The 23,497-nt window shown below is 41.8% G+C and overlaps 1 protein-coding gene across 3 annotated transcripts in view; it reads left to right on the top strand.

The window, feature by feature from the left end:
- LOC126641773 (septin-2) overlaps positions 1 to 23,497 on the top strand; it is a 32,779-nt gene that overhangs the window by 1,692 nt on the left and 7,590 nt on the right. For all 3 annotated transcript variants that reach the window (XM_050318830.1, XM_050318832.1, XM_050318833.1), the window contains exons 2-11: positions 3,682 to 3,733; positions 4,738 to 4,837; positions 6,289 to 6,375; positions 6,986 to 7,109; positions 11,183 to 11,317; positions 11,775 to 11,892; positions 16,105 to 16,206; positions 16,990 to 17,135; positions 18,150 to 18,233; positions 19,157 to 19,214. In XM_050318830.1, coding sequence (XP_050174787.1) covers positions 3,707 to 3,733; positions 4,738 to 4,837; positions 6,289 to 6,375; positions 6,986 to 7,109; positions 11,183 to 11,317; positions 11,775 to 11,892; positions 16,105 to 16,206; positions 16,990 to 17,135; positions 18,150 to 18,233; positions 19,157 to 19,214 — 981 coding nt within the window. In that variant the 5' untranslated portion in view covers positions 3,682 to 3,706. The remainder of the gene's footprint in view (positions 1 to 3,681; positions 3,734 to 4,737; positions 4,838 to 6,288; positions 6,376 to 6,985; positions 7,110 to 11,182; positions 11,318 to 11,774; positions 11,893 to 16,104; positions 16,207 to 16,989; positions 17,136 to 18,149; positions 18,234 to 19,156; positions 19,215 to 23,497) is intronic.

Raw genomic sequence — 23,497 nt, 5'->3', positions numbered from 1 at the left:
GTAAGCTATCAAAAAAAAAAGTTAACTGCTTTGTATTTGTATCCCTGTATCCAGCTTGGAATACAGTGAGAAAATGTCTAATTTTCAAGGAACTTCTTTGTTTCTCTATGTGCAAGACACTTGGCAAAGTTATTTTTTTATTTTTATTCCTATTGATGTGCTTCAGTACTTGACTCTGACATTTCTTCCTGGGGTTTTGTAGTGCTTTTTGTGAGAAACCGCAAATACTGGTATTTCACTGACATATTCCTGGTGTTTCTCTGTCTGTTTTGAGTCTGAAAAGTGACTTCAGACTGCTGATGTTTTTGAGACCATTTCCAGCCCTGGGAAACCTGCTTACATCTTTACTGCTTTCTGTAGTTCTTTGTTAGGTTATTAAATACTTCTGAAAAATATCAGGTTAGATAATCTCAGATGGAAAGAAAGAAGCCTCATTTGAGATATGGGGAGGGCTGTTCTGCTTGTAGAGATGGTTGTAAGGTCACTCTGAAGTGATTATTTAAAAATGTTGTTTGATACCCTTATATGGAAACATGTTTCTTGGTGCTTGCTTTGTGTGGTTCCTATTAAGAAGCTCCCAGTCTGCCTGTTCCTAACAGTTTACTTCTTGCATCCTGACAGGAACAAAGGAAATGACCCATTTTCCTTCCCCTCTCTTTCTCTCTCACTGGAATACTGTTCTCAGCAGAAGAGGGAGGGATGGCACGTTCCAGGGCTCTGTGTTTGCAGAGGAGGAGCTGGAGCTGAACTCAGTTGCAGTTTGCTCCCTTTGGTTGCCAGACATCACGTTGTTCAGGATAGGAATTTGCTGGGACCTGAAATGAAACTTTGCTACACTATGCCCCATTGGAAAACAGATCTGGACATTCCTATACTGGAGCACAGTGTCCTTTTCTCCTTCTAGGCCTGTTAGATAGGGCCCAGAATTATTTACAAATAAAGTTTCTCTGCTTTTTGCAAGTTATTGCATTTGTATCTTACTATTCCTTTCTCTGTGTGCTATTTTGCATGTGCTGCTTTGCTTATCTTGTACTGATTGAAACAGGACTTGGAAAATCCAAAGAGAACAGAACAGGCTCTGGTTTGCCTTAGTTATGTTTTTTGTACGTTTTATTCTGGAAAACTGATGAGAAATTAAGTATTGCAGTTTGCAGTTGAGGGACTGCCCAGAGTGTAGTCAGAGGCTCACCCTCCCATGTTCTGCAGTTTGCCTCAGCTGTGTGCAGACAGCTCTGGATTTCAGGGGTCACTGATGCCCAGCATAGGCTGGTTCAGCACCGGCTTCTCCCTTGGAGCGGTGCTGTGAGTGCTGCGAGGAGATTTAACAGGGGCGTTCTGCCAGTGATAACGTTTCCATTTGTACTGTGTGGGGAGGACAGCACAGGGGCATCCGGGGAAGGGGGTTGGTTGAATGATTTTCCAGCAAACCTCACGAGGGCAGCATTAGGAACTGCAAAGTGTGGCTGAGTAAACTGAGCTCCCCAATGAACCCCGGTGCCTTAAGTGTTGTGGAACAGCAGGTGTTTTTTGTGAGTGTTTTTGTGTGTGTGTGTGTGTGTGTTTTTATGGTTGTTGTTGAGGTAACTTTTAGTTAGAATATTTCTATTCTAACATGATACAGTGGGAAAAGACCACCTGGCTGCCTGTTGCTGCAGTCATGATGTGATCAGAGCAGCTGTGCTGCAGCTTTGGCTACAGAAAGTTTTTGGTCAGAGGAAGATACAAGGTGAATATGGTTTGCCCTGTAGGAAATAGGTTTTTAAAGTTATATTTGTGGAACAATTTATTGTAAATGTAGCTTTTTATGAGAGACTAATTTTGAAGCCAAATGTGTCATAGTCAGCTGACAATGATTTTGACTCTTCTGCTTCTTAATCACATAACTTGGGTGATGCCACAATGGATGTGACTCTACTGTCAGCTTAAAGCAGAAGCAGTTAGACAATTTGCCATACATATTGAGACTTGAATTGTTCCTCCTCCTATCCACAGACAGCTGGTTTGGGGGCTTCTCATCTGGCATCACTGTGGGAAATAGGCCAGGTCTATCTGCATTAGCACTCAGTGGCTTTTTATGAACCTTTCTAAACTCTTGAATTATGTTACTGTCTTTATAGACAAGGAGACAGCAGAGGTTTCCAAACTCAGAAACAAGATGTGGCCAGTCACCTGTCAGTGAGACTGTGACTGTCCTGAAGGATCTGGAGCAGTGGTTGGCTGGAGGCTGGAGTGAGCCCTTGCATATTGGTCAAAGAAAAATAAGCCCTGTTTTTTTCAAAACCATTCTTAAGGGTTTCTTAACAGCTAGCTTCCCAGACTGTTTTGAGGAATACCCAGTTAGGGGCTGCCAGAAGATGGTGAGGATCAGGACCTCCCTATTTTCCAGGCAGTAGCTGTTTTATTAGGCTTTCATTAGCAAGGAACCGAGCTGGGTACAGGGGAAAAGTAGCTGGGGAAGAAAAGGCCGCCTTTTCTTCCTGGGTGGCTGGCATCTGCACAGCTGCCAGGACTGTAAATGCTGCTGCAGGGCGAAGGAAATGCCGTGGGAGCTGAAAACATGTTTGCTTTAAAACTCCAAGTGGCAATTACACCAGCTTTGCTTCTCCTCAGTCCAGAGTGTGTCTCTGCTAGGATTTGACTGTCAAAAAGCCAGTATCAGAAACTGGCCTGTATCCTGCTAAAATGACTCCTGCTGCCCCACAGGAAAGCATTTCTGTCTGAGCACACAGGTGCCTGCACAGGTCACTTCCCTGCTTTCCCAGGCCAGGGCTGCACTGCCAACACACCAAGCTGAGGAGTGCTCCTGCCACTGGAGCATTTCCTGCCCCTGCTCTGCATGAAAGGGCCTCTCTGCTGCCCTGAAAACTCATCTACAGCACAGCTGACATCCCTGGGTAAAGAGATAAGGCCTTGCCAAAACCCAGCTCATCTGGGTGTCTGAAACCAGAGAACAAATCTTTCTGATCGTTCTTCATGTCAGGGTGAGTTTTCACGCCCAGAATGGGTCAGCCAAGTGTGTCCTTTTCAGCAACAGGACTTTGAAGTGAGTGGGAATAATGTTATGTTCTGACCCTTACCTGGGAATCATGTGGGTGTCCTGTTCTCATGGGAATTATTGTGTCATTTTTGGAGAACAGTTACATTACGTTCACCTGGATGTAAACCATATTAAGAGAAATATAGTAAGTCAGAAGGGTAAAAATTGAAAGAAAAAGGATCTCCTTGTGCTGTTATATTCCAACCATGGTTGGGAACAGAGACTATTTCAATTTCAGGTTTCATGAGCTAATTGCAGAATCAGAGAACTTAAAAAAGCATTCTATCAGGAGTGCCATGCATACTCAGTAGTAGCTTTCAGTTGATAATTTTCCTTCTTTAAAGACAGGATGGATGAAAGTTTGTTGTGATACTGAATTTTAATATTTTGCCCTCTAAAGGAATACCTCCATTTTGAAACTTTTAAGTATTTAAATGAAGTATTCTGGCTTTGAAAATCCTGTGTAACTTCTTTCAGAAGCAGACATTTTGATTGTGGCCTGTTTATTGTGGTAATCCTTGAGTATGTGACATTTCATTCTCCTAGAATAGAATGTGATTTTTATATGCAGATGATCAGTTCAGAATTAAAATTAATGTAATCTTCAAGTCAGCTAATGTGCACTATGGCTTTTCTCTCCCCAGCGTCTGAAACTTGGAGCGACGAAACATGTCTCAGTCAGGTGAAAAAGTGAAGGTAAAGAGATGGCTGCATAGCCAAAATTTTGTTTAGAATCTGTTCAACTTCTGAAAATACTCATGGTTTTAATGAAGTGGTAAAATTGTGACTAAATGATACCTTGTTGCTGCAGATGTGTTCCTTAAAGGAACTGTTTAGTAGAAACGGAGCTTGCATGTGACTCTCGTCAGAGGCTTCCTGGTGTTTGCCTGTGTTTGCTTCCACAGTTAAAATGCTACTTTTACCTCAGGAAACTTCCTTTGACACCTGGGTGGGCTTAGCAAATAACAAACAAGAGGATTGTTAGCAAATAAATAATTACCTTTTAAGCTGTATCCCCCTGCCCCACTGGAAGTGTCTGGCACTGGTATAAAAAATGTTCTCATCATAAATTCATCTGTGAACAAAACCTCTGGTTCCAGGTAGTTCATAGGTCCCTAAATCAAGTGGCTGCGGTTCTCATTTAGGCTCCTACCAGGTTTTTCAGTCAATGGATAACAGATGGTGAAGCAGCCTGCTCTGTTTATAGCCCAGATTTCTTTGATAAGTTTTTCAGGCATGTTTCTTTTTCCTGCTTTTGTGTTAGAAGTTAAAGATTGTGACGATAGGTGAACACCTTATCAAGCAAGAGGTAGATCTCTGTGTGACTGTATCTCGGTAATCCCTACATTGGTACAATGTCCCTGTATTGTACCTGGGAGCATATCCATTGTTTTTATAGCAGATAGTAGCAGCAAATACTAAATTTGAACAGATTTTTTCTTTCTATTTTTAGCTGTATTTACATCTTAAGATTGATGATAGTGTGCTCTTGCAAGCTTGCAGATCTTGAGTTTTTGCAAGGGGAGACTTTTGTTTGTGTAGCCCAAGGTACTTACCTGATTCCTGTTGATACATCAGCCTGCTTGGTAAAGGGGCCTGTTTCATGGTCTGCACCTTACTGTGTAGGATCAGCTGAACTTGTTTTCAACTTTAAGGGGACAGAGGGTCTCATTTATACCCAACCTGTGTTTCTTTGTCAGTTCTCCGACTCGGCAGGCTACGTGGGCTTTGCTAACCTGCCCAACCAGGTGCACAGGAAATCTGTGAAGAAGGGCTTTGAGTTCACACTGATGGTGGTTGGTAAGGCACTTCTTTAAGTATTTTTGACTGCTGTACAACAACAACAAAATTTCTTTGACAGAGATGTATCTCTCTTCCTATTAGCAATTGACTGTTACACAGAAGAAAAAGCTTTGAACCTCTCTACTTCCTGGGAGTATTTGTAGTGATTAGAGATGATGACTTTGAGCCAGCAGGACATTTTTGTGTTCCTGACTCATTGTCAGATGATAGGGGTAGTTGTTTAATCTTCCTTTGACTCTTCTTCCCTGATTCAAGGCTTGAATGCACGTGGCCAATATCTTGCTGTTGAAATGGTGATGCTGCTGTTGTGTTTGCTGCTGTTCTGTACTGGCTCACTTTTGTATCATAGATAAACCTGTAATTTAATAAATAATAAATAATAATAAACCCTGCCTGTTCTCTTAATGAGCATCTGTGTCTTTGATGGAGAGTCCTTTAGGCACAAAGGTCTTCTAAGTGACGGTTGAATTATATCTGCATTGGATCAGTTTAATATACATATATAAATACAAGTGCGAAGGGAGCCCACAGTACTGTCACTCTTCTGTAGCAGTTGTTGGAAAATGAAAATGAGAAGAGATGCAGAACACTTCCATCTTTTCCCCTGTGCTCTGTAGTACTCTTTAGGATTATTTGGTGGCAGTGTTCAGCAGCGTTTGTGAGATAAATCGGCAATTTGTGCTAAGGTAGAGTTCTTGTTTCATGTAGTCTGTGATGATAGATAACTTTTCCATCTCCAAGAGCAGATTAGTAGCATCTAGAGTAATATGGCCAATTGTTCTAAATGCCAACTCCTTTGATTCCTTGGATTAGGAAAAAAGTGTTTTTTTGAAACTCAGATTTAGTAGTTACATTTACAAGTTTATTACTTTGATGTAGGACAAAATCTGTATGACTTGAAGTTACAGAATTATAAAACTTCTCAGGGGAATTTTGAATGGTTTTGGGTTTCACAGAACGTACACAGGCTGAACTCAAACCTTGACTGTTAGTTTGGGGTTGCTTTAGTTGTTCTCCTTCCTAACCCTGTTCCAGGTTCAGTTTCTAGCTTAGGAAAACCATAAAGCTCTCAGAAATTTCCATTGGGAGAGCTACAGCTCCCAATTTTTGTAAGTTTAAATGAAGAAGTTTTAATTTCCCTTAAGTAACTGACCTATCTCTAGATCTACAGCCAAAGTGCTGCATGACCTTTCAGCTTTTATTGTGACATCTATTACGGTAAATTGAAATTTTCATGTAACGTTCATGAAAACACTGGAGGCTTGTTTTTCCGGTGTTTTCAAAGTGCTTAGCTGAACCTTTGATGTTTTCATATCAAAAGCTAGGGTGGATCCTGATGAACAAATTATTTTTCCTCGATAATGTGGGCCTGAAGAAGGATAAGGGGTTTTAAAAAGCTTGGAGTAAGACATTTATATGCCTAATAACCTGAATTATTTTGTTTGTAGGTGAGTCTGGCTTAGGAAAATCCACTTTAATTAACAGTCTGTTCCTGACTGATCTTTATCCAGAGCGTTATATTCCTGGAGCTGCAGGTAAATGTGGTTTTGCAGTTCCTCCAGCACACATCCTATAAAACTTCATGTCCTTTCAGTTAACATTGCTTCATTCTGATAACCTCACCCATGACACCCTTTCTTCATGCTGTCTAGATGTATTTTAATCCTCCAAATTATATTTTGTTTTGTTGAGTTGTCATTTTCTCATTTATTTTTCTTTTCAAAGACTCAGCTTTTCTTTCTTTATCAGTTGTTATTAAAAAGTGACACCCAAGCCATTTAGGTGTCCATATACCTAACTGTGGCTTTGCTCCCATTTCCTCTATTGCTTTTTGCCTCTAATGCCATAACTCCTGGTTAGAGGTGTAACTACCTTTTGACAGTCCAGCATGCTTTTGAGTATTCAAATTTTATTTCTGCATATTGTTATGATAACCCCCCTTTTAGTGCATTGCTGCCTTTTATTTACAAAATTTTACCTGTGTTCAATTTTACCTGCCAGCTTGTTCTCCTTTTTTAAAATATTTCATGTTGTGTAGGTTCCAATACTCTCCAGATGGCAGCTCCTCCTCTGTTGCTCTCTCCTGCAGGGGTTTCTGCAGCAATGGATAGGCGTAATAACAATGCCAATGTTCCTTTATTTTAGAGAAAATAGAGAGGACAGTTCAAATCGAAGCTTCCACAGTAGAGATAGAGGAGCGAGGGGTGAAGCTGCGTTTAACAGTAGTTGACACACCAGGATATGGAGATGCCATTAACAGCCAGGACTGGTATGTGTGGAAATGCTGCTTTGTTAATAGAGTGTGTGTCTTCACAAACTCTGCTCCAGTGTCTGTGACATTCTACAACTCCCACTTTCAATTTCCTAACCGCTGTCTCCGGTTTTTAGAAGGTTTGGTTGGGGTTCTCTAGGCTCTGTATGGTTCTGCCTCAGAATGAATGGCCTTTCCTCCAGTAAGGCTCTCTGACATCTGCAGTCAGCTTTTTGTCTCCGTGGCCATTCCAATAGGGTGAAATTCTGAAGGGCGGGAATTTTCTGTTTGTCTTTTGCTTTCTGTGTCTCTGGCCATCCAGTTTCCGTGTTTTTAAGACAGTACTTTTCATTCCCTGTTATTTATATGTACTATTAGCAATTTTGGTGGCTGCTGTTATTTTTTTATGATGAAGTTACTACTTAGCTCTCTCTGGCCTAAATATTGCTGGTAGTCTTTGAAGGCTGAAGTAATTGTCAACAGATCCACTACACAACATACATAATTGCTTTAGCATAAGGGTTGTGAAAAAAGACAAAATAGCTAGGAAGGAACTGGGCAGGTTGTAACAAAATGTAATTTCCAAATAATCATACTCAGGCAATTATTCACCTTTGCTGTGGAAAACTGATAACTCTTTTCAAGTAAAGGTGAAATATATTACTGTGCTTATGAGGATGCCTGAATTACTCCAGTGCAACTAGAAGCTGAATTTTGAATGTCCACATGATTGTCTTTTAAGAAGTGCTAATAATATTTTGCTTAAATATTGACCTCTGACACTTTTTTCTGGCGGTGGTGGTAAACCAAAGGCAAACAGAGTGTCACTGTGCAGAGGGAGGAGGCATAAAACTGATACAGGTTGATTTGAGTCCTTCAGTATGAGTTAAAGATCAGGGGAGAGACAGATACCTGATAAAATAAATACCTGTAATGCTAATAGACTGTGCTATAGTCCTGCACTGACAGAATGCTGTGTTATCTGCAGCATTCTGAAGAACACTGTGATCAGGGTTTGTCTCTTCTTTCTACGGTGTGTATGTAGGAACATAGCAAAAGTGAAGGCAGGGAAGTTCCATAAGACACTAAATGAAAGTTTAAAGTGAAGCTCTAGTGAGATTTTTATTTTCCTCCCACTTTTCCTACTTCAGTAAGTTGAAAAAAAAAAAGAACTTTTGGAATAACACAAAGGCATCTTTCTGGACTGCACCATGGTCTTGCTTATTTTGTGCACTGTTGACTAGAGCTTCCTTCCGCTGAGCCAGAGCTGAGCAGCCTGTGCATTGTGTTACTGAGAGCTCTTCCTGTTGATTGTGTTCTAATGCCCTTTGTTTATTCTCTCAAGATGTTTCTTAGAGACCTACGTGTTGGGATTTTCCCCCTGTCTTTTTGGAGGCTTGCTGAATAGAGTCATTGCGTGGTGATTCAGACCCACGAGAAAAATTTACTGGTTTGTACGTGGTTTTCTGGGGCAAATCTTAAACATCAAAATACATGACAGGAACAAGTAGTGCTTACTTTCTGCAAAACAAAAAGATGCAGTTAATGACATCTCTGTAGTCTAACTTTCTTATGTCACACAAAAAGACTGTGAGTCACATTTGACCAAGTCTGTTAATCTTTCCAGGATGTCCCAGGGACTCGGATGGACAGACCCTTTGTTCTGAGCTGCAGTGAAGACAAACTCAGTGCAACCACCTTCCTTCCTTGGTAGTTCAGAGGAAGGAGCGAGTTCGTGTTGTTGAACTTCAGTTTGTGTTCAGGAGCATTTCCTGCAGTCATGTTTAACTGGTAGATGGTGCTGATCGTGATCCAAGATTTATAAAGCCCTTTTTTGGGAAGGCTGCAATTTGTGCACACGATTTGTTTGTCAGGGTGATGAATTTACTAAGGCTATTTTTGAACAGATGTCATTGTACTTAAAACAGCCTGTAAGGGAAGGTGGAGGAGAAACACAGTTAACCACAGTGATAATTTTTTAGGTGCTGTATGAAGCTTCAGTGTTAGTCCTGTATTCTACAGTCAGAGCACACCTAGAATTGCTCATGGCAGCAGTTTAAGCAAGTTTGGAGATCAGCAAAGTTCTTTGTGGTTGGAGGTTTGACGCATTCGACGCCTTTGCCATGCATAAGTACGCAGGGGTCATGAGAGGAGCATGTCCTTGAAGTAACATCTCATGAGCCAGAAGAGAGAGGATCTAATCAGGAGAGGAAAAAAGTTGCTTGATGCACAGATTTTGCGTGCAATCTGGCCTCAAGAGGAGGGCTGACAGAACCAGTCCACAGGTGAACTTGTTAGATAGTGCTGATTGTACGCTTTGTTTCACCTTGCTTGCAGTGTCACAGGTCATTCTTGGAGAGCTGCTCTCTGGCTGATGCTAAACTTTGGGGTTTTTTAAGCTGGCTTAAATGATACTCTGTGGGTTTTGGCAGCTTGATAATATTGTTCATTTTCCCCCAGTGGGTTTAAATGCAGTGGTTGTGTTGTTGGTGTTCCAATCCAGGATGTGCTGTCTCCTCAGTAATGACAGCACCGTGGTATCAGCCAGGTGTTTCCCGGAAGTCAGGATGCTAACACCATATTTGTTGGGAAAATTATAGCTGTTAGAGCTAGAGAACTGCACGTAAACCAATGATACTGCCAGAGAAATGGGTGAGAGTTCTTTCCATTGTTAGTGCTTGCTTTCTGACCCGATATTTGTATGTCTTCAGTCTCATTACCCTTTACCAGCTAAGAGGAGGCGTATCAAAGATCACCAGGAACATAAACCGTGTTGCTGTATTTCAACCTGTTTAGGTATCAAGATGCTGGCTTTTAAAAGAGCAGCACTAAGAGCAAACCCCGTAAATTCCATGTTTTGCTGTGTTGTGCTCTGTAGTATGACTTAGGACAGCCAAATCCTGCAAAGATGTAAATGGTATATATATATATGTATATGCTGCTGTGGATTTATTCTGTCTCAATCCAAAAGCTTACTCAACTCTGGAAAATCAAATTCCCTCCAGGACCTCTCCTGTCATTACTTTCATGTATTGTCTTCTTTCCAGCCGTGCAGCCTGGGTTGCCCGTTGCTGCCTGTTGCAGTGTTTGCCAGCATTCAGTCTTCCTTTGCCAGATCTCTGATTGTTTTTGCTTTATCTTGTCTGTTTCCCCCTTAAATGTCTCGGTCCAATTTGTGCTTTCTCAGCACAAATATGGACATTCCTATTTTTCAAGTCAAGCTCTCTATGTAGTTTTTCCCCAAGTAGTTTAAGAGATGTTCATGACACGCAGTCATCTGCCTAATCTTATCTGCATCTGTGTGTTCATTTCCCTTCCCCTCCAGTACTTAATATAAAGTGTCCTTTTATGTTAATGATGTTTGCAGGTGTCTGCATGCTCTGGAATAGCTTAAAACGATCTTCTTAGTAATGCATTGTGCTTTCTCTCTCTTGTCACTGCTCTTTGTATCTCAGCAATCAGTGTCATCAGATTTTGTGTTCCTTTACTTCTTTGCAGGGAATATTTTAAATTGCCTTCAACTAAGTAGGAATTACTTTTCTTTGTCAACAGACAAGGATTCTGTAAGGTAACAAAAATAGCTTAATAAATCATGTGATGCTTAAGCGCATGACTTGCAAATGTATTTGTACTTAATTCAAACAGACTAGAATAGCAGAATTTTCATAGGTAACTGCAGAAACCTGGTTCTGGGGTCAGGGTTGTAAGTGAAGAGGATATCCGGGATATGTCATTTGTCAGCTGGTTTAAAAACAAATCCTCACCCCCTGCCCCCAGAAAAAAAGGCAGAAAAATCCTCAGTCTTCTGTTCCCGCCTGTGTTGTCTCAGCACTGAGTGCTTTTTTCTGAGCTTGCACTTGAACTTTTTCTGCAGTGAACAACGTGGCTCTAGGCAGAAGTAGCCACTTGATGGTTCTTAGGAAAACATCTTTTTCCTCAGTACTAGGTACAATCCTAGGAAGTTGAATTTTTTGTAGCAGAAATGTTTTTAATAAAAGAGTGATTCTCCTCCTGTTCTTATCTTTTCATGATTCCTCTTTTATTATTTGAAGGCTGATGTAAGATGCCTCTCTCTCCCCCCCCATACACAGCTTCAAAACAATCATCCAGTACATCGACAACCAGTTTGAGCGATACCTGCACGATGAGAGTGGGCTGAACAGGCGCCACATCATAGACAACAGAGTGCACTGCTGCTTTTACTTCATCTCTCCTTTTGGGCACGGGTAAGAAAACACTCTGGAGCTTTTGTGTTTTAGGGGATTATAGCTTGCTCATAAGTCTGTTCATTACCTGGACTGGTAACTTAGCTGTTCATTGAGTTGCTTCCCAGCCTGTCAGTAAGCCAATGCAATTAAAATGGTCTTCTGGGGATTAATGCTCTCCTCTGCTTTGTCCCGTTTCTGACTTTTAATTTTGTCTTAAATCAGTCAGTACTAATATGGTTTATCACCCAGAAACATAAGCACTTTTATTATGCAATTTATCTTATAGTGACAATTTTAATTACAACTCAAGCTTTACACAACCAAGGTGATAAGCAAAGGGCACTGACTTAATTTGTTATGGAGATACTGTTTATGTAGACACTGGAAATAGTTTTTGATACATTTGGTCTGTTAAAAAAGCAAACAACACAAAACTCCGTGCCTTTTTAAAATATTTGTTTCTGTTTGTTGGCAGGCTGAAGCCATTAGATGTAGAGTTCATGAAGGCCCTTCATGGAAAAGTCAACATCGTGCCTGTGATTGCCAAGGCTGACACACTGACGCTGAAGGAGAGGGAGAGGCTGAAGAGAAGAGTAGGTCTAACATTGATCAGGGGAACAGAGCAGCCCATGCAATGTTAAAGCCAAATAGAAAGTGATTTCAGACTAAAGAGAGTGAATGTTATGGGCCAAGGACATAATGTTCAGGAAGTGTGAGGTGGGAAATCTTCACTGGAGTCTGATGTGCTTTACCAGTTGATTCAGACCCAATACATTAACTTGTGAAGTCTTAACAGATTCGAACCCTACAATCCTGTGAATTTGTATGAGTTTAATAACTTACCCCTTGAGTAGAGATAATTAGTACCTCTGAAATGCAGTCTGTATTTTACACCAGAGTAAACCTTTTCAGGGTAAGATTACATCTTAATCTTCTATATTACATTTCATGACAGTTGTTTTGATTGTGATCCTCTGGCTTCCCATAGGCCTTTAGATGTTACTGGATCTTTATTCCAAGGGCTTTCCTGTGGGAGTGCTTTTCTGTCTCCTTGAAGAGGGACTACAGTGTCATTTAACTGGGAAAACAGTATAGTTAAAATCATACCTGCAAACCAGCACACTGGCTGAATTCACCCTAAGTGAGAAGATTTGTTTGGGGCTCTTTGGAGTGAACCAGTGCCACAGTGACAGGTGTGAGCATGGGTAGGGCAGTTTGGCAAGGTGAGGCACTGCTGGCATTGCTGTTGCGTTTGTATAAAGCTCAGTGATGTCACAAAACTTGCCCAAGAAATGGAATAAATCCTCTATCTGAGGAAGTTAAAGTGGGGACAGTTGTGATTGAATGAGCCTTGTCTGCAAAGACAAACATCCACTGAAGGGGGGGAGAGGTATTTATAGAGAAGTGACCAGCATATGGGCAATGAGGTGAAAGGAGGAAGGAAATTAAAAACAGTCCATTGATTGAGATAAAAAGGACCTCTAGATCTTGCTGGGAGAAATTCTGTCCAGGCTCTCGAGCTCCTGTTTTGTTCCTCCACAAATGCTGTGAGGAAATGACAGGTGCACTGTGTGCAAATTGAAAGAAGTCTCAGGGAAGTCATAAAGCAGGAATGTGGCTGATTATGCTGGGTTTTGCCTTTCTTTTTCTGTGTCTGTACCCACTTGGTGAAAGACTTTTATCTCAGAGTAATATTGTCTGTGGAGCTGTTACTTTTTATAAAGGAACTGTATTTGGTCTTTCAGCAGTGTACTTCAGCTCAGTTTTCATACGTGCTTACTTGTCAGTTCAGCATTTGGGACCAGAATGGTGCTGAAAGATTTTAAGGAGGCACTTAAGTGGAACATTAATAATTTACAATATAATTCACTGGGAATTTGAATGTTCTGCTCTAACAGTTCAAATACATAAAATAAACTGAATTAAATAGGTTCTAGCTACAGTCATCTTTCACAAAAGCAGTTCTTAGGTGAAATGAAGAGAACATAGTCTTGCTAGGTTTCAGTACTTGCTGTAAGTTTTTGGGGACTCTTTATCTGTGCTCTTTTTATCTGCTGCTTGATGGTTTGTCTTAGGGTCAAGCACAGCATGGTGGACGAGCTGTTTGACGGAGGCTTCTCGGTATTGTTAACATTGCACTTTAGCTGAAACGTGGCAGCAGGGCAAACAAACATTTCCCAATGAATTGGCAATTGCTTGTTTTTCAGTACAGTCTGTAAGTAATGTTAGATTGAAGGTTTATGGTGTACATTTATTGTGGAAGAGGGAGATGAATCCCACTTTACATATCCTGTGATGAACAGATTGATTTGAAGGCAACTTCTTGTGACCATATTCAGTGCTAATCCATGTCCAGCTCCTCCTAGTTTGAGCAACGTTACTTTTAACTAACTGATCTCTAAAACAGTCTTACCTTGGACATATGGACACCACATTTATGCATTGTCTGAGCACAACGAGCTGAATGGCATCTGTAGTCTGAGGGAGTGGTTAGGAAACAGGTAAACAAGTTTTCATTATTTTTGTACTGCTGGCAAAGGTCACTCTGCAAACTGAGTTTATATTAAGTCAGATGTATAATGTGGTTCCAAAGCTTTGAAAGTCCAAGCTACTGTATATTGTTCTAACTCAAAGCCTCTTGGCCAGCAGAGTCTCTAATCAAGAGTAGGAATCAAAGTGCTGCTTTGCTGACGCAGCTTGAAGCCGTCCTTTTTTTAGATGTTTCTGCCATTTGGCCGTCAATCTGAAGTCAAATGTTTTTGTTTTGCCGCTGTGGACTAAGCAGCAAGATTAGCTTATGGTGCTTGCAGAGGAAACCCAGCTTGGAGTAATTCCTGTTTGGGCTTTCTGGAATTCAAAGTTATTTTTTAAAACTCTCGAGTGGGAAGAAATGCAGGGCAGTTTCACAAGCTGTGCCATGCAAGGCTGCTAAGGAAACATGCTCAAAAGAATGACTTCATGAGAGGGGAACTAATATTTTGATTTTTTTTTTTTTAATTTCCCATGGGAAGGCTAATCTTTAAGAACACAGAATCCTCTGAGGCAAATAAAATTCAGATTTGAAGAAGCAAAATGCTGTTTCATTGTTAGGCCCATAAAATACAGTTTGTTTTTATTGCAATTCTTTTTCCTTTCAGGAAAGCACTAGGTTTAACAGCTGTAATATATTATTCTAGCACCCCTTGCTGTTGGCTTTCCCGTTATTGTTTCACTTGCATTTTATCTTCAAGATCTCAGCCAGGTTAAATGTGCTTTCTTGTTTTATGCAGCTGAAAGGCATCACACTGCAGCACTGCCCCACCTATCCCAGCTGTGCATCTTCTGTTATCATTTGATGACAGTTTAGTTCTCTCCCATTTTGCAGAAAGTAACGACATGCATTGAGTTAAATGCCACTGTGTCAAGGTGGCTGTTAATTGCTTCTTGGCAACACTTATTCCCAAATTTCTTCCTTTAAAAAATACTGCTCTCTGTGTCGGTGGGGGCTCACGATGTTTTATTCAGTGTGTGTGAGTGCGGGGGATGTTTATATACCTGGCAGGAAAACGCTGTCAGGGGAATAGCTGTGCTTCATACATGGTCTTTCCTCTTCTAATGGTCTGGAGAATTGCTTGATTCTAAACAGCTGTTTGATAGTCATGTTCTGGTTGGACAAGTTTCATTTACACCGTAGCTGTTGGTTGCCATCACGACAGAGGATGAGGAACCCAACAGGAGCCAGAGAAGGCTCAATGAGACTCTCATCTGTTTGAAGTCTGCTTGTACTTGTGCTGTGGAGTTAATCTCCAGTTACATGTGTAGTAATGGCATCACAAGTCCTTACACAGACTTCCTGAATGTTTTTACAGTGACCTCAAAGCCCTCCCTGATTTTGCCCAAACCTTGTCCACTCTGAGTTCACTGGTGCAGTAGTGCAGCTGCTTGGTTCAGGTGCTGTTTGGGGGGTTACAGCTGCAGCTCCTGAGGGAAAACTGCTCTAGGAAGTTTGCAGAGTTCACCTTTTCTGCTGAAACATCCAAGCTGCCTTTGAAGAGGGCCCTGTGGAACCTGGGTGTTCTCCATGCTCTCCTCGTACCCTTTGCTGAGAGACGATCCTGTCGGTGCGTTTGAGGCAGGGACACGAGCTGACTGGGATATTTTCAGAGTATGGCAGCAGCAGAGTCTCTTCAGTTTTGAAGAAAGGACTGACTTGGGCCACCTTTTGAAACTGCCCAAGGCCCAGAGTTATTTGGCTGCTCACCCTGTGGTGATTTCATTAGGAAAAGAGCAGACAGGAATATGGATACTGTTATTTTTATGTAGATCTCAGACATTAGTGTTTAAGAACAGTTTTTTTCTTAGTGGATTTTTAATGACTTTCTCTAGTTTTAAGTGGATAATCAGCTTTTGTCTTTTTTGATTCAAGAGGCAATAGGAGCTGTCTTTTAAATTTTTGTACACATCAAATGCACAAAAATATACTTTGACATGAGGTGAGTGGTTTTGATGCTGGAACTAATGAATCCCTTCTCCAAGTTCATTGCTTTTACTCTTTCTTCATATTAACCTCACTTTGCTTCTATCTGTTCTGTATTATGGGCCATGTAAATCTCCTGGCATTTTGTAATCATTTACTTGCTATGTTTTCTAAAAATGCATTTATCTTTTGTGCCTTTAAAAAAAATCTTTAAGCCTGTGTTATTTGGCACTTTGGACACTGAATCAAGTGCATATTTGACAGACTAGTAAATCAGTGATAGATGTTTTTAACTGAATATCTCTTGATAAAAAAAGAATTTATTATTCTCTTTTTGGTAAACTTTCAGGTTCTGGATGAGATTTCTGAACATGGCATTAGAATTTATCAGCTCCCCGATGCAGATTCTGATGAAGATGAGGAGTTTAAAGAGCAAACTAGAGTTTTAAAGGCAAGTTTCACTCCTAATTTATTATTTTGCTGCAGCAGTTCTTCAGTCTACAGTATGCCTAAGGGTACTTTTACAAGGTGTTGAAAATTCCAGTTTTCTTTGGATGTTGACTCTGAATTATAATAATTTTTCTTCCAGTCTTTGTTTCATCAGAATTCCAAAGGTAGTGTTGTGACTTTTTCTTCTTTTCTAAGGGAAAAGCCAGTGTTCACCAAGAACTGTTATTTGCAGTCTGTGTTCTGACTCAAACGTTTTAACACACACGCAGGGAGAGAGTGTGTGTTTGGTTGCTGTACTAATTAACAACTTTCTCCTGTTTGCTCAGATAATAACGGTTTTACTGAAGTCATTTCCTCTTTGGGCTGTGGTACTTGCAGAAGTAGAATGTATCTGAAATCCCTGTCCAGTCCTTCAGTCTGTATGTGAGGTGTGTTTGTGTTGGGTGTTCTCCAGGCAGGGCTGTGCCAGGTGACACATTCTGCCCAGACTGTACTCGAACAGCAGTCGTGTGTTCCTAAAGCACAGCGTCATTTCCTGCTGTGCCTCTCTTCAGACTGATCCCAGCAAAGCTACAGGTGCTCATTAGGAGAGGTTGTGTTGCCTGGAACAGGATTTGTTGCTTTTCTGATATGAAGGATTTTAGTAGACAGCATTTGTCAACATTTCTTTCCCCCCTCTCCTGTCTGTTCCTTAAGTCTTTGTGCTTTCTTCAAAAAAAAAAGACGAAGTACAGAAATCAACCGAAAATCAAACCAGTAACTTGTCTTTCTCTGTCTCAACTAGGCAAGCATTCCCTTTGCTGTTATTGGATCCAATCAACTAATTGAGGTGAAGGGGAAAAAAATCAGAGGCCGCCTGTATCCCTGGGGAGTCGTTGAGGTTGAAAATCCAGAGCACAATGATTTCCTCAAGCTGCGCACAATGCTCGTGTGAGTAACGGGGCAGGGATCCCATCCCGTGTGCTGACCTAACGGTGGCAGTGACTGCAGCTACAGCAGCGTGAATTCCTTCACTCACAGCCAGCTCTCATGGCAGTGTAGAGTGACGTTTTAGTCCCCTGCAGCTTCTTTGGCTGCTGTATCCTCTGATCTCCGACTTCAGAAAATATTTTCTGTATTTTACGTTGCCAGATATGTGTGGGTTTATGCCTTTATGTGAACTGATTTGATGGCCTTACATTTCAGCTGAAGTTCTGTTACAGTGCAGTCGGCGGGGCAGGGAGGCTTTTAAAATATTATTCCAAGTGAAAAGCATTCTTAAAAGCAAAGTGCCATTGTCCTGGCAGCGTAGGAAGCCCTTTGTTACACGTGATGCCCCGCCCCTTTCTGATTGCAGCTGATACGGATATTCTGCCTGCGTAAATGGGCTTCAGGTGTTTTTTTTTAAAAGTGATGTTATACTGTTGTTGGACGTGGAATTCCACTGTGTCGTTCCAAATTCAGTCTGGCTGGGCAGGGATTGCCCTCTGCTGGGCATTGGCAGCAAGTGGGGTTTCCTTTTCCTTGGCAGCTGGAAATTGTTAGGCGGTGTCAGCTGTGGTGAGAGCCGAGGAGCTCCACCTAGTTCTCAGTTACAAATTATACTTAACAGCACTCAGAGTCATAAGATACTTCAGGAATGAAAGGATCTTTCTGAATAACTGTCTTTGCAAAGTTGTTATTGCTGCAAAGACCACTATAAACAACTCGTCTAAAGCAGTGACCGAGGGAAGGGCAGCATGCTTTGGGTCTGGGGAGAACAGTGCTGGGGCACTGAGGTGTGAATTAAAGACCAGTGGGTGTGACAGCAGAGTTCTGGGGGCTTTATGGCAGGCTTGGTCTGTAAGGGTTTACTTTTCTGGTGAATGCATCTGTTAGGTAAAACAGAAATAGAAGATTAAAAGGGTGATTTTCTTTCCTTTAATGAGAAGGACAGAGTGTTCAATAGCCCTTTGCATGTTCCAGAACACACATGCAGGACCTGCAGGAGGTGACCCAGGACTTGCACTACGAGAACTTCCGTTCGGAGAGGCTGAAACGCACTGGCAAGTAAGTGGGTGCTGCTTGGGAGTCTCTTCTTCCACTGGGACACTGGACTGGCTCTTCCTCTCAACTGATCCCACCTGTAACTAGTTATTTCTCACAAGAAACTTGTATGAAACACTCCTCTGGAAGAGGAGTAATGCACAGCAAGGGGCTGTGCTTCCAAATGGCTGCTTGTTCTGCGCCCATTCCCTTTTCTCTGTGCTTTTAATTGGAATGTGATCAAGAAGTGTGCTGCAAGCAAGATAGGTTTTTATTAAATGATGTCTGCTTGGAGAAAGTAAACAGGAGGGGGCACATTTAAAAGTACAGATTATCTGATTAGGGAAGACAGTGCTTCTCCAGTTATTGCAGGACTGCCATGGTGGCTGTTCTCTTGCTCCTTCACAGAATAGCTGACCAGTTCAGACCAGTCAAAATTTTCTGATAATGTGTGTGGGTTTTATGGAGTTTATTTTTTCTTTTTTTTCTTCCTGGTGAGATTTCTGTCCTTGGCAACTTAATGCAAAAAAAAATGCATCTACCTTTGCTGCATCGTTATGGATAGCAACTGGTCCATACTCCACTTGTTCTTTAAGTATTTAGCAAAGCATTTGGATCTTAAAGAAAAAAAGAAATGACCTATGCAGCTTTTTATTGGTTTGATTTTTGAAGCATGGGTAGATAGTGGGGGAAATCTCTTCATTAAATTGCAAAAAAATCCATATAGCAGTGAAGAAATTGAATTTTAAGAAACAGAGAGTGAATAGCAGGAGCTTGTGAGGTGAAGATGGCCTTTTACAGAAGGGCAGTATGAGTTGGAGAATGTCCCGATTTCCCCTGTGCAGAGACATGTAGACTTTGCTGATGTTACGTTAATTGAAACATGACCCTTGAAGAGATTTTTCCTTCTGCGTTTTATACTGTCAATGCATTCTTTTCTTCACTAGGCCTGTTGAAGAGGAAGTGGTAGACAAGGACAGAATCCTGCAGCAGAAAGAGGCTGAGGTAAGTTGGGAGCTTGTAGAAGTGCTGTTGTTTAGTGAACGTGCTGTGCTCCACTGCCTTTCTCCTGACGGGGTGTCCAGCTGGAGCTGTGCACAGTGACAGCCCAGGGCCGAGCGCTGGAGCTGCCCGTGCAGAGCTCTGTTTGCAGGCAGGTGCATGGGATGGTAGGTGGCACGTGGGCTCCTGGTGCTAGGCAGGATATTTTTCACTTCTCGTTTGTGTGCTAATTTTCCATAAGGATATTTGCTATTTTAAATGTTGGAATCAATTTATGTTTGTCGGTGACATATGCTGCTTTAAACGGTGTGTTGGGATAGACTGACAGCCTGATGTCACTTCAGATGTGCATGTGCTCACTGCAAGCACATTACCAGCACGTTTCTTCTTATGGCTTGTGGCTATGGAGTGGAAAAAGGCTACTGAGTCTCAAAAATTCCATGATAAAATAAATGCGAGTGTTTTTCCATCTCAATCTGGACTTAGTAGTATTTCTGTTGCATCTTCAACTTATGGATTTGGTGTTTTCAAACTCTGATTTCTCTCTCTGGTTCCAAGTTAATGCTAGGCCTTTCAACTTAGTATTTTTATGCTAAAGTTGTAAGGACTCAAACTTTTATCCCAGTATTTAAATTCAAGGAGTACACTGGCAGTGCTTATGACTGTTTGCAATGTGAAAACTGAAGGCTTTCTGCCAGTTGCAAGATAGTGGGGTTTTTTAGTGTTTATCCTTCTTTTACCCAATTCAGCTTGGATCCATGTCCCTAAGTGCAGGAAGGTGTGATTTAAAAGATCAGTACATATGTGCAGTGATTTGGAGGAAGAAATAAAGAGCTCCAAGCAGTTTTATGTGTTTCTGAGGTGAAAGAATGACTCCCATACATGGAAATTTTTGAAATGTTGTTACTTCGGTCTGTGCATTTTCTTCTTCCTTTACAGCATCCATATTTAAAAATAGCTAACCCTGGTTAGCTATTGGCTAACCGTGGCATATTGACATAAATAGCAAGAAATGTTCCTAAAAGGAAATGCAGCGGCAGCTCATTATCACGGTATTCAATAACATGAATGAGCTGCGTGTTCGTCACCGTGTAACTCCACTCAGCAGCATAAGCACTGTGATGGCTGTGCCCTCCCAGGAGCGTTGTGCACACACTGAGGTGCTGTGTGTGCAGAGCAGCAGCCCCTCAGCCGAGGGCCACGGTCCCGGGGCTTGGGGACTGTCAGCAGCAGTTCTGGAAAATGCTTTTCGTTCTTCTTTTTTCTCCTTAGTGCTTCCAAGATTCAGGCAGTAGACTTAGAGATTGTAAGGCATGGCTGTTTCTCCTGTTATTTGAACTTCATAGATCATACATGTCTAACAGTTAGGGAGAAACTTGGGTATCCTTCAGAACTATTTAAGACTGAAATTTTGAATTTTTTGGAGGACGGTCTTTGGAAGTTTCCTCTGGGGCTAATTATCTCTGAATAATTGCTGCTGAAGTTGCAGAGGATTAGGTTAGAACTTGAAAAAACAAATGCTTTTTTAACTTCTGCATTCTGCTGTCCCAAAGAGATCAAGAGGCTTTGCTGAATCCTCTGTAGATAAGCCGGTATGAAGTCCCTTCATCTCAAAACCATCCCTCAGGTTCAGACTGGGAAAAATCTGTGGAGGAAAGAGGCACAGAGGAAATGGGCTTGCATTCCATGGCCTTCACAGAGAAAACAAATATCCATTTCCCCTCCTGTTTTGCATTCCCATCAGTAACGGTGCTTGAAGTTCTATTTACAGTTCTGTGAGGTTTATATAACCTTGGAAGGAATGAATGCTTGGGCAAGTGCCAGGATCATCTTTATCAAGGCATCACTTTTGCTAAATGATCTTTTATTATGCCCAAGGATGTGGTCCCCAGTTCAGCAATCTGGAATTGCTGATCTATCATTTTGGATTTACTGCTCCATCTTCTTGTGATTTTGCTCATTTGCAGGTGATGACCTGTTTTTCTGAGGCGGGCAGTGAAAATAAGAATAAAGATATTCATGTTCCTTACTGTAAATACAGATTATTTTGATGTTGTAGTGCAAATGGGCACAAACTTAAAGTGTGTAGTTTTGTGCCATATTATTCCTCCTCTGAAAACATCTCATAATAAAAACCTTTCAAAGTTTTGAGAGGTAGTACTTCCAGAACACAGTCAGGGCTGTGATTCCATGAAAACAGCAAGGAATAAGCTTTCTCTGGTTTCTCCAGTGAGCTGTCCTGAGGCTTTGGGCAAACCACTCCACTGCTTCCCGTGCAGTTGGTCAGTAGAGTGAACCACAGTGCTGAGATTGTTTTCTCCTGTCCATCCACTCTGTGAGTTGTTTAACCCTTTGGCAGATGAGATGAGGAGCCCTGGGTTGGTGTGGGAGGCAGAGAGGGGACAGCAGTGGCCTGGGGGAGGGTGTGAGGAGGATGTGTAGGTCACTGCCTGGAAGTGCAGGGACATGTGGAAGCATTTTCTTGAAAGATAATGCAGAAACTTTTATGTGAAGAGCCAGCATGACTGCTGATGAAGGCTGTGTAGCTGTGATTTCTGTTAGGGGCAGGGATACCTTTAAGAAGGTGCATGGTTCATTTTTACTCTTACTTGAATGTTTGCTTTCTTTCTGTGTTGCTGCAGTAGTTACATGGCAGTTTGAACTAAATTTTAGTTCTGACATAAGTAAACTAAGTGGCATTTATGTCAAGGTTGAGTTTATTCTTTTGCCTTTTGTTATCTGAGAACTCACAGGAACAATTTGTTTTACCAGATTTCCAGACACTGTTTCCTAGTTTCCTTTCCGTGGTGGGAATTGGCCCTGTGCTGTCATGGTGTACATCTGTTCTTCAGGGGATGATGGGAATGTGTTAATGCTGCTCTTACAAGTGAGAGGAGTTGCTGCTGAGCAAGATCAAAGCCATTTTATGCCCTCGATGCTTGCAGTCCCCAGCAGCAAAGGGAACACAGCTGTGACATCAGTGCCAGCCTTTGGTGTGATTCTTTGCGTTCTCCTTTAATAGCAGGGGTTGTCTCTGTCTGTGCAGTAGGTCCAGTAGGGTGAACATGAGCTGCTTTCTGTTTGTACTGTAATGTGGAGGAGCAGCTCTTACATCCCATCCTCTGCTTGAGGAATTGGAGACTGGCCTGGCTGCCCCTTGAGCACAACACGGCTGGATTCTCTTTTTTTACCCTCCCTCCTGAGCTGCCAGGACTCCTGCTGTCCACACCATGTCCTGCCCAAGGTGCGCATCCTGCCTGAGCTCAGCTGTTACCCCTGACTTCAGCACTCTGGTTCTGCAGGTATGGCACCAGGTTTTAGTGGGGTAAGTGTCGTTGCTCTCAGGTTGTCTGCTGAGGACAATGCTGTTGTGGAACTGGTGGTTGTAACTTTGATTAGAGCTCAAGAGCCACGGTCTGACAGCAAAAAGCCACCATTATCTGCATAGTAAATGCTCAGTGAAAACCAAATCAAGATGCTGATGCAGCCCAGGAAACAGTGAAAAAAAGGTGTACTTGAGTACATTTCTGTTGTTTTCTTTTTTTTTTTTTTTGCCTGCTTTCCTTATGGAAAAGAACTTCTCTCCCAGTGGCCATAGCAGACAAGAGCGTGCCTAGTTTTGCTGGTTTTGTCACAGGTACCTGGAAGTTTTTCTACTGAATTACACTAAAATAGCTTCAGAAACTTGCCAGTACTTAGCTAATGGATGAGACTGAGACTTCACTAGTAGGTCTCACCAACTGCCCAAGAGAATGGAAAAGGACAGTCTGTTACAATATTAACGTTAGAGCAGAGTAGGTCTCGTGGGGGTTTTGTGCTCCTTACATTTGTGTCATACGCAGCACCTGATTTCCCTCATGGTATGGGCATATTTTTATCCATTAAGGTTTAGAAAATGTGAGTCTCAATGCTGCATTTGAGTGCTACAGGATGATGTTGGCTGTTAGCAGAGTTCTGTGTTTGAGCAGTCACCATAACACTTGGGCAGCAATATCTTCCCCTCTCATTACCCAATGGTTGCTATTTTGGGAATGTTTCATGCTCAGCTTGGAGTGCTCTTGGGAAAGCTCAAGTAGGAGTGCTTCCCAAAAGCTGGTTTTATTCTGGTGGCACATCTGCAGAGAGGCAGTTCAAAAGACCAGGTGCCGTACATTTTTACAAATGGATCTTTGAGACTTCTTTTTTATTGTATCATGGAATCAATGCAACTCTCACTTCTGAAACTTTCTGCTTGTTTTCCTTCTTCCTGCAGCGTTATGCCACCTTTCTGATCGGGAGCTTTTTGT

The sequence above is a fragment of the Myiozetetes cayanensis genome, unplaced genomic scaffold (genome assembly GCF_022539395.1).
Source record: "Myiozetetes cayanensis isolate MyiCay16 unplaced genomic scaffold, myiCay2020 scf21, whole genome shotgun sequence".
Classification (NCBI taxonomy): domain Eukaryota; kingdom Metazoa; phylum Chordata; class Aves; order Passeriformes; family Tyrannidae; genus Myiozetetes; species Myiozetetes cayanensis.
The sequence above is the reverse complement of the archived record's forward strand: the minus strand, read 5'-3'. Positions and strand labels throughout refer to the sequence as shown.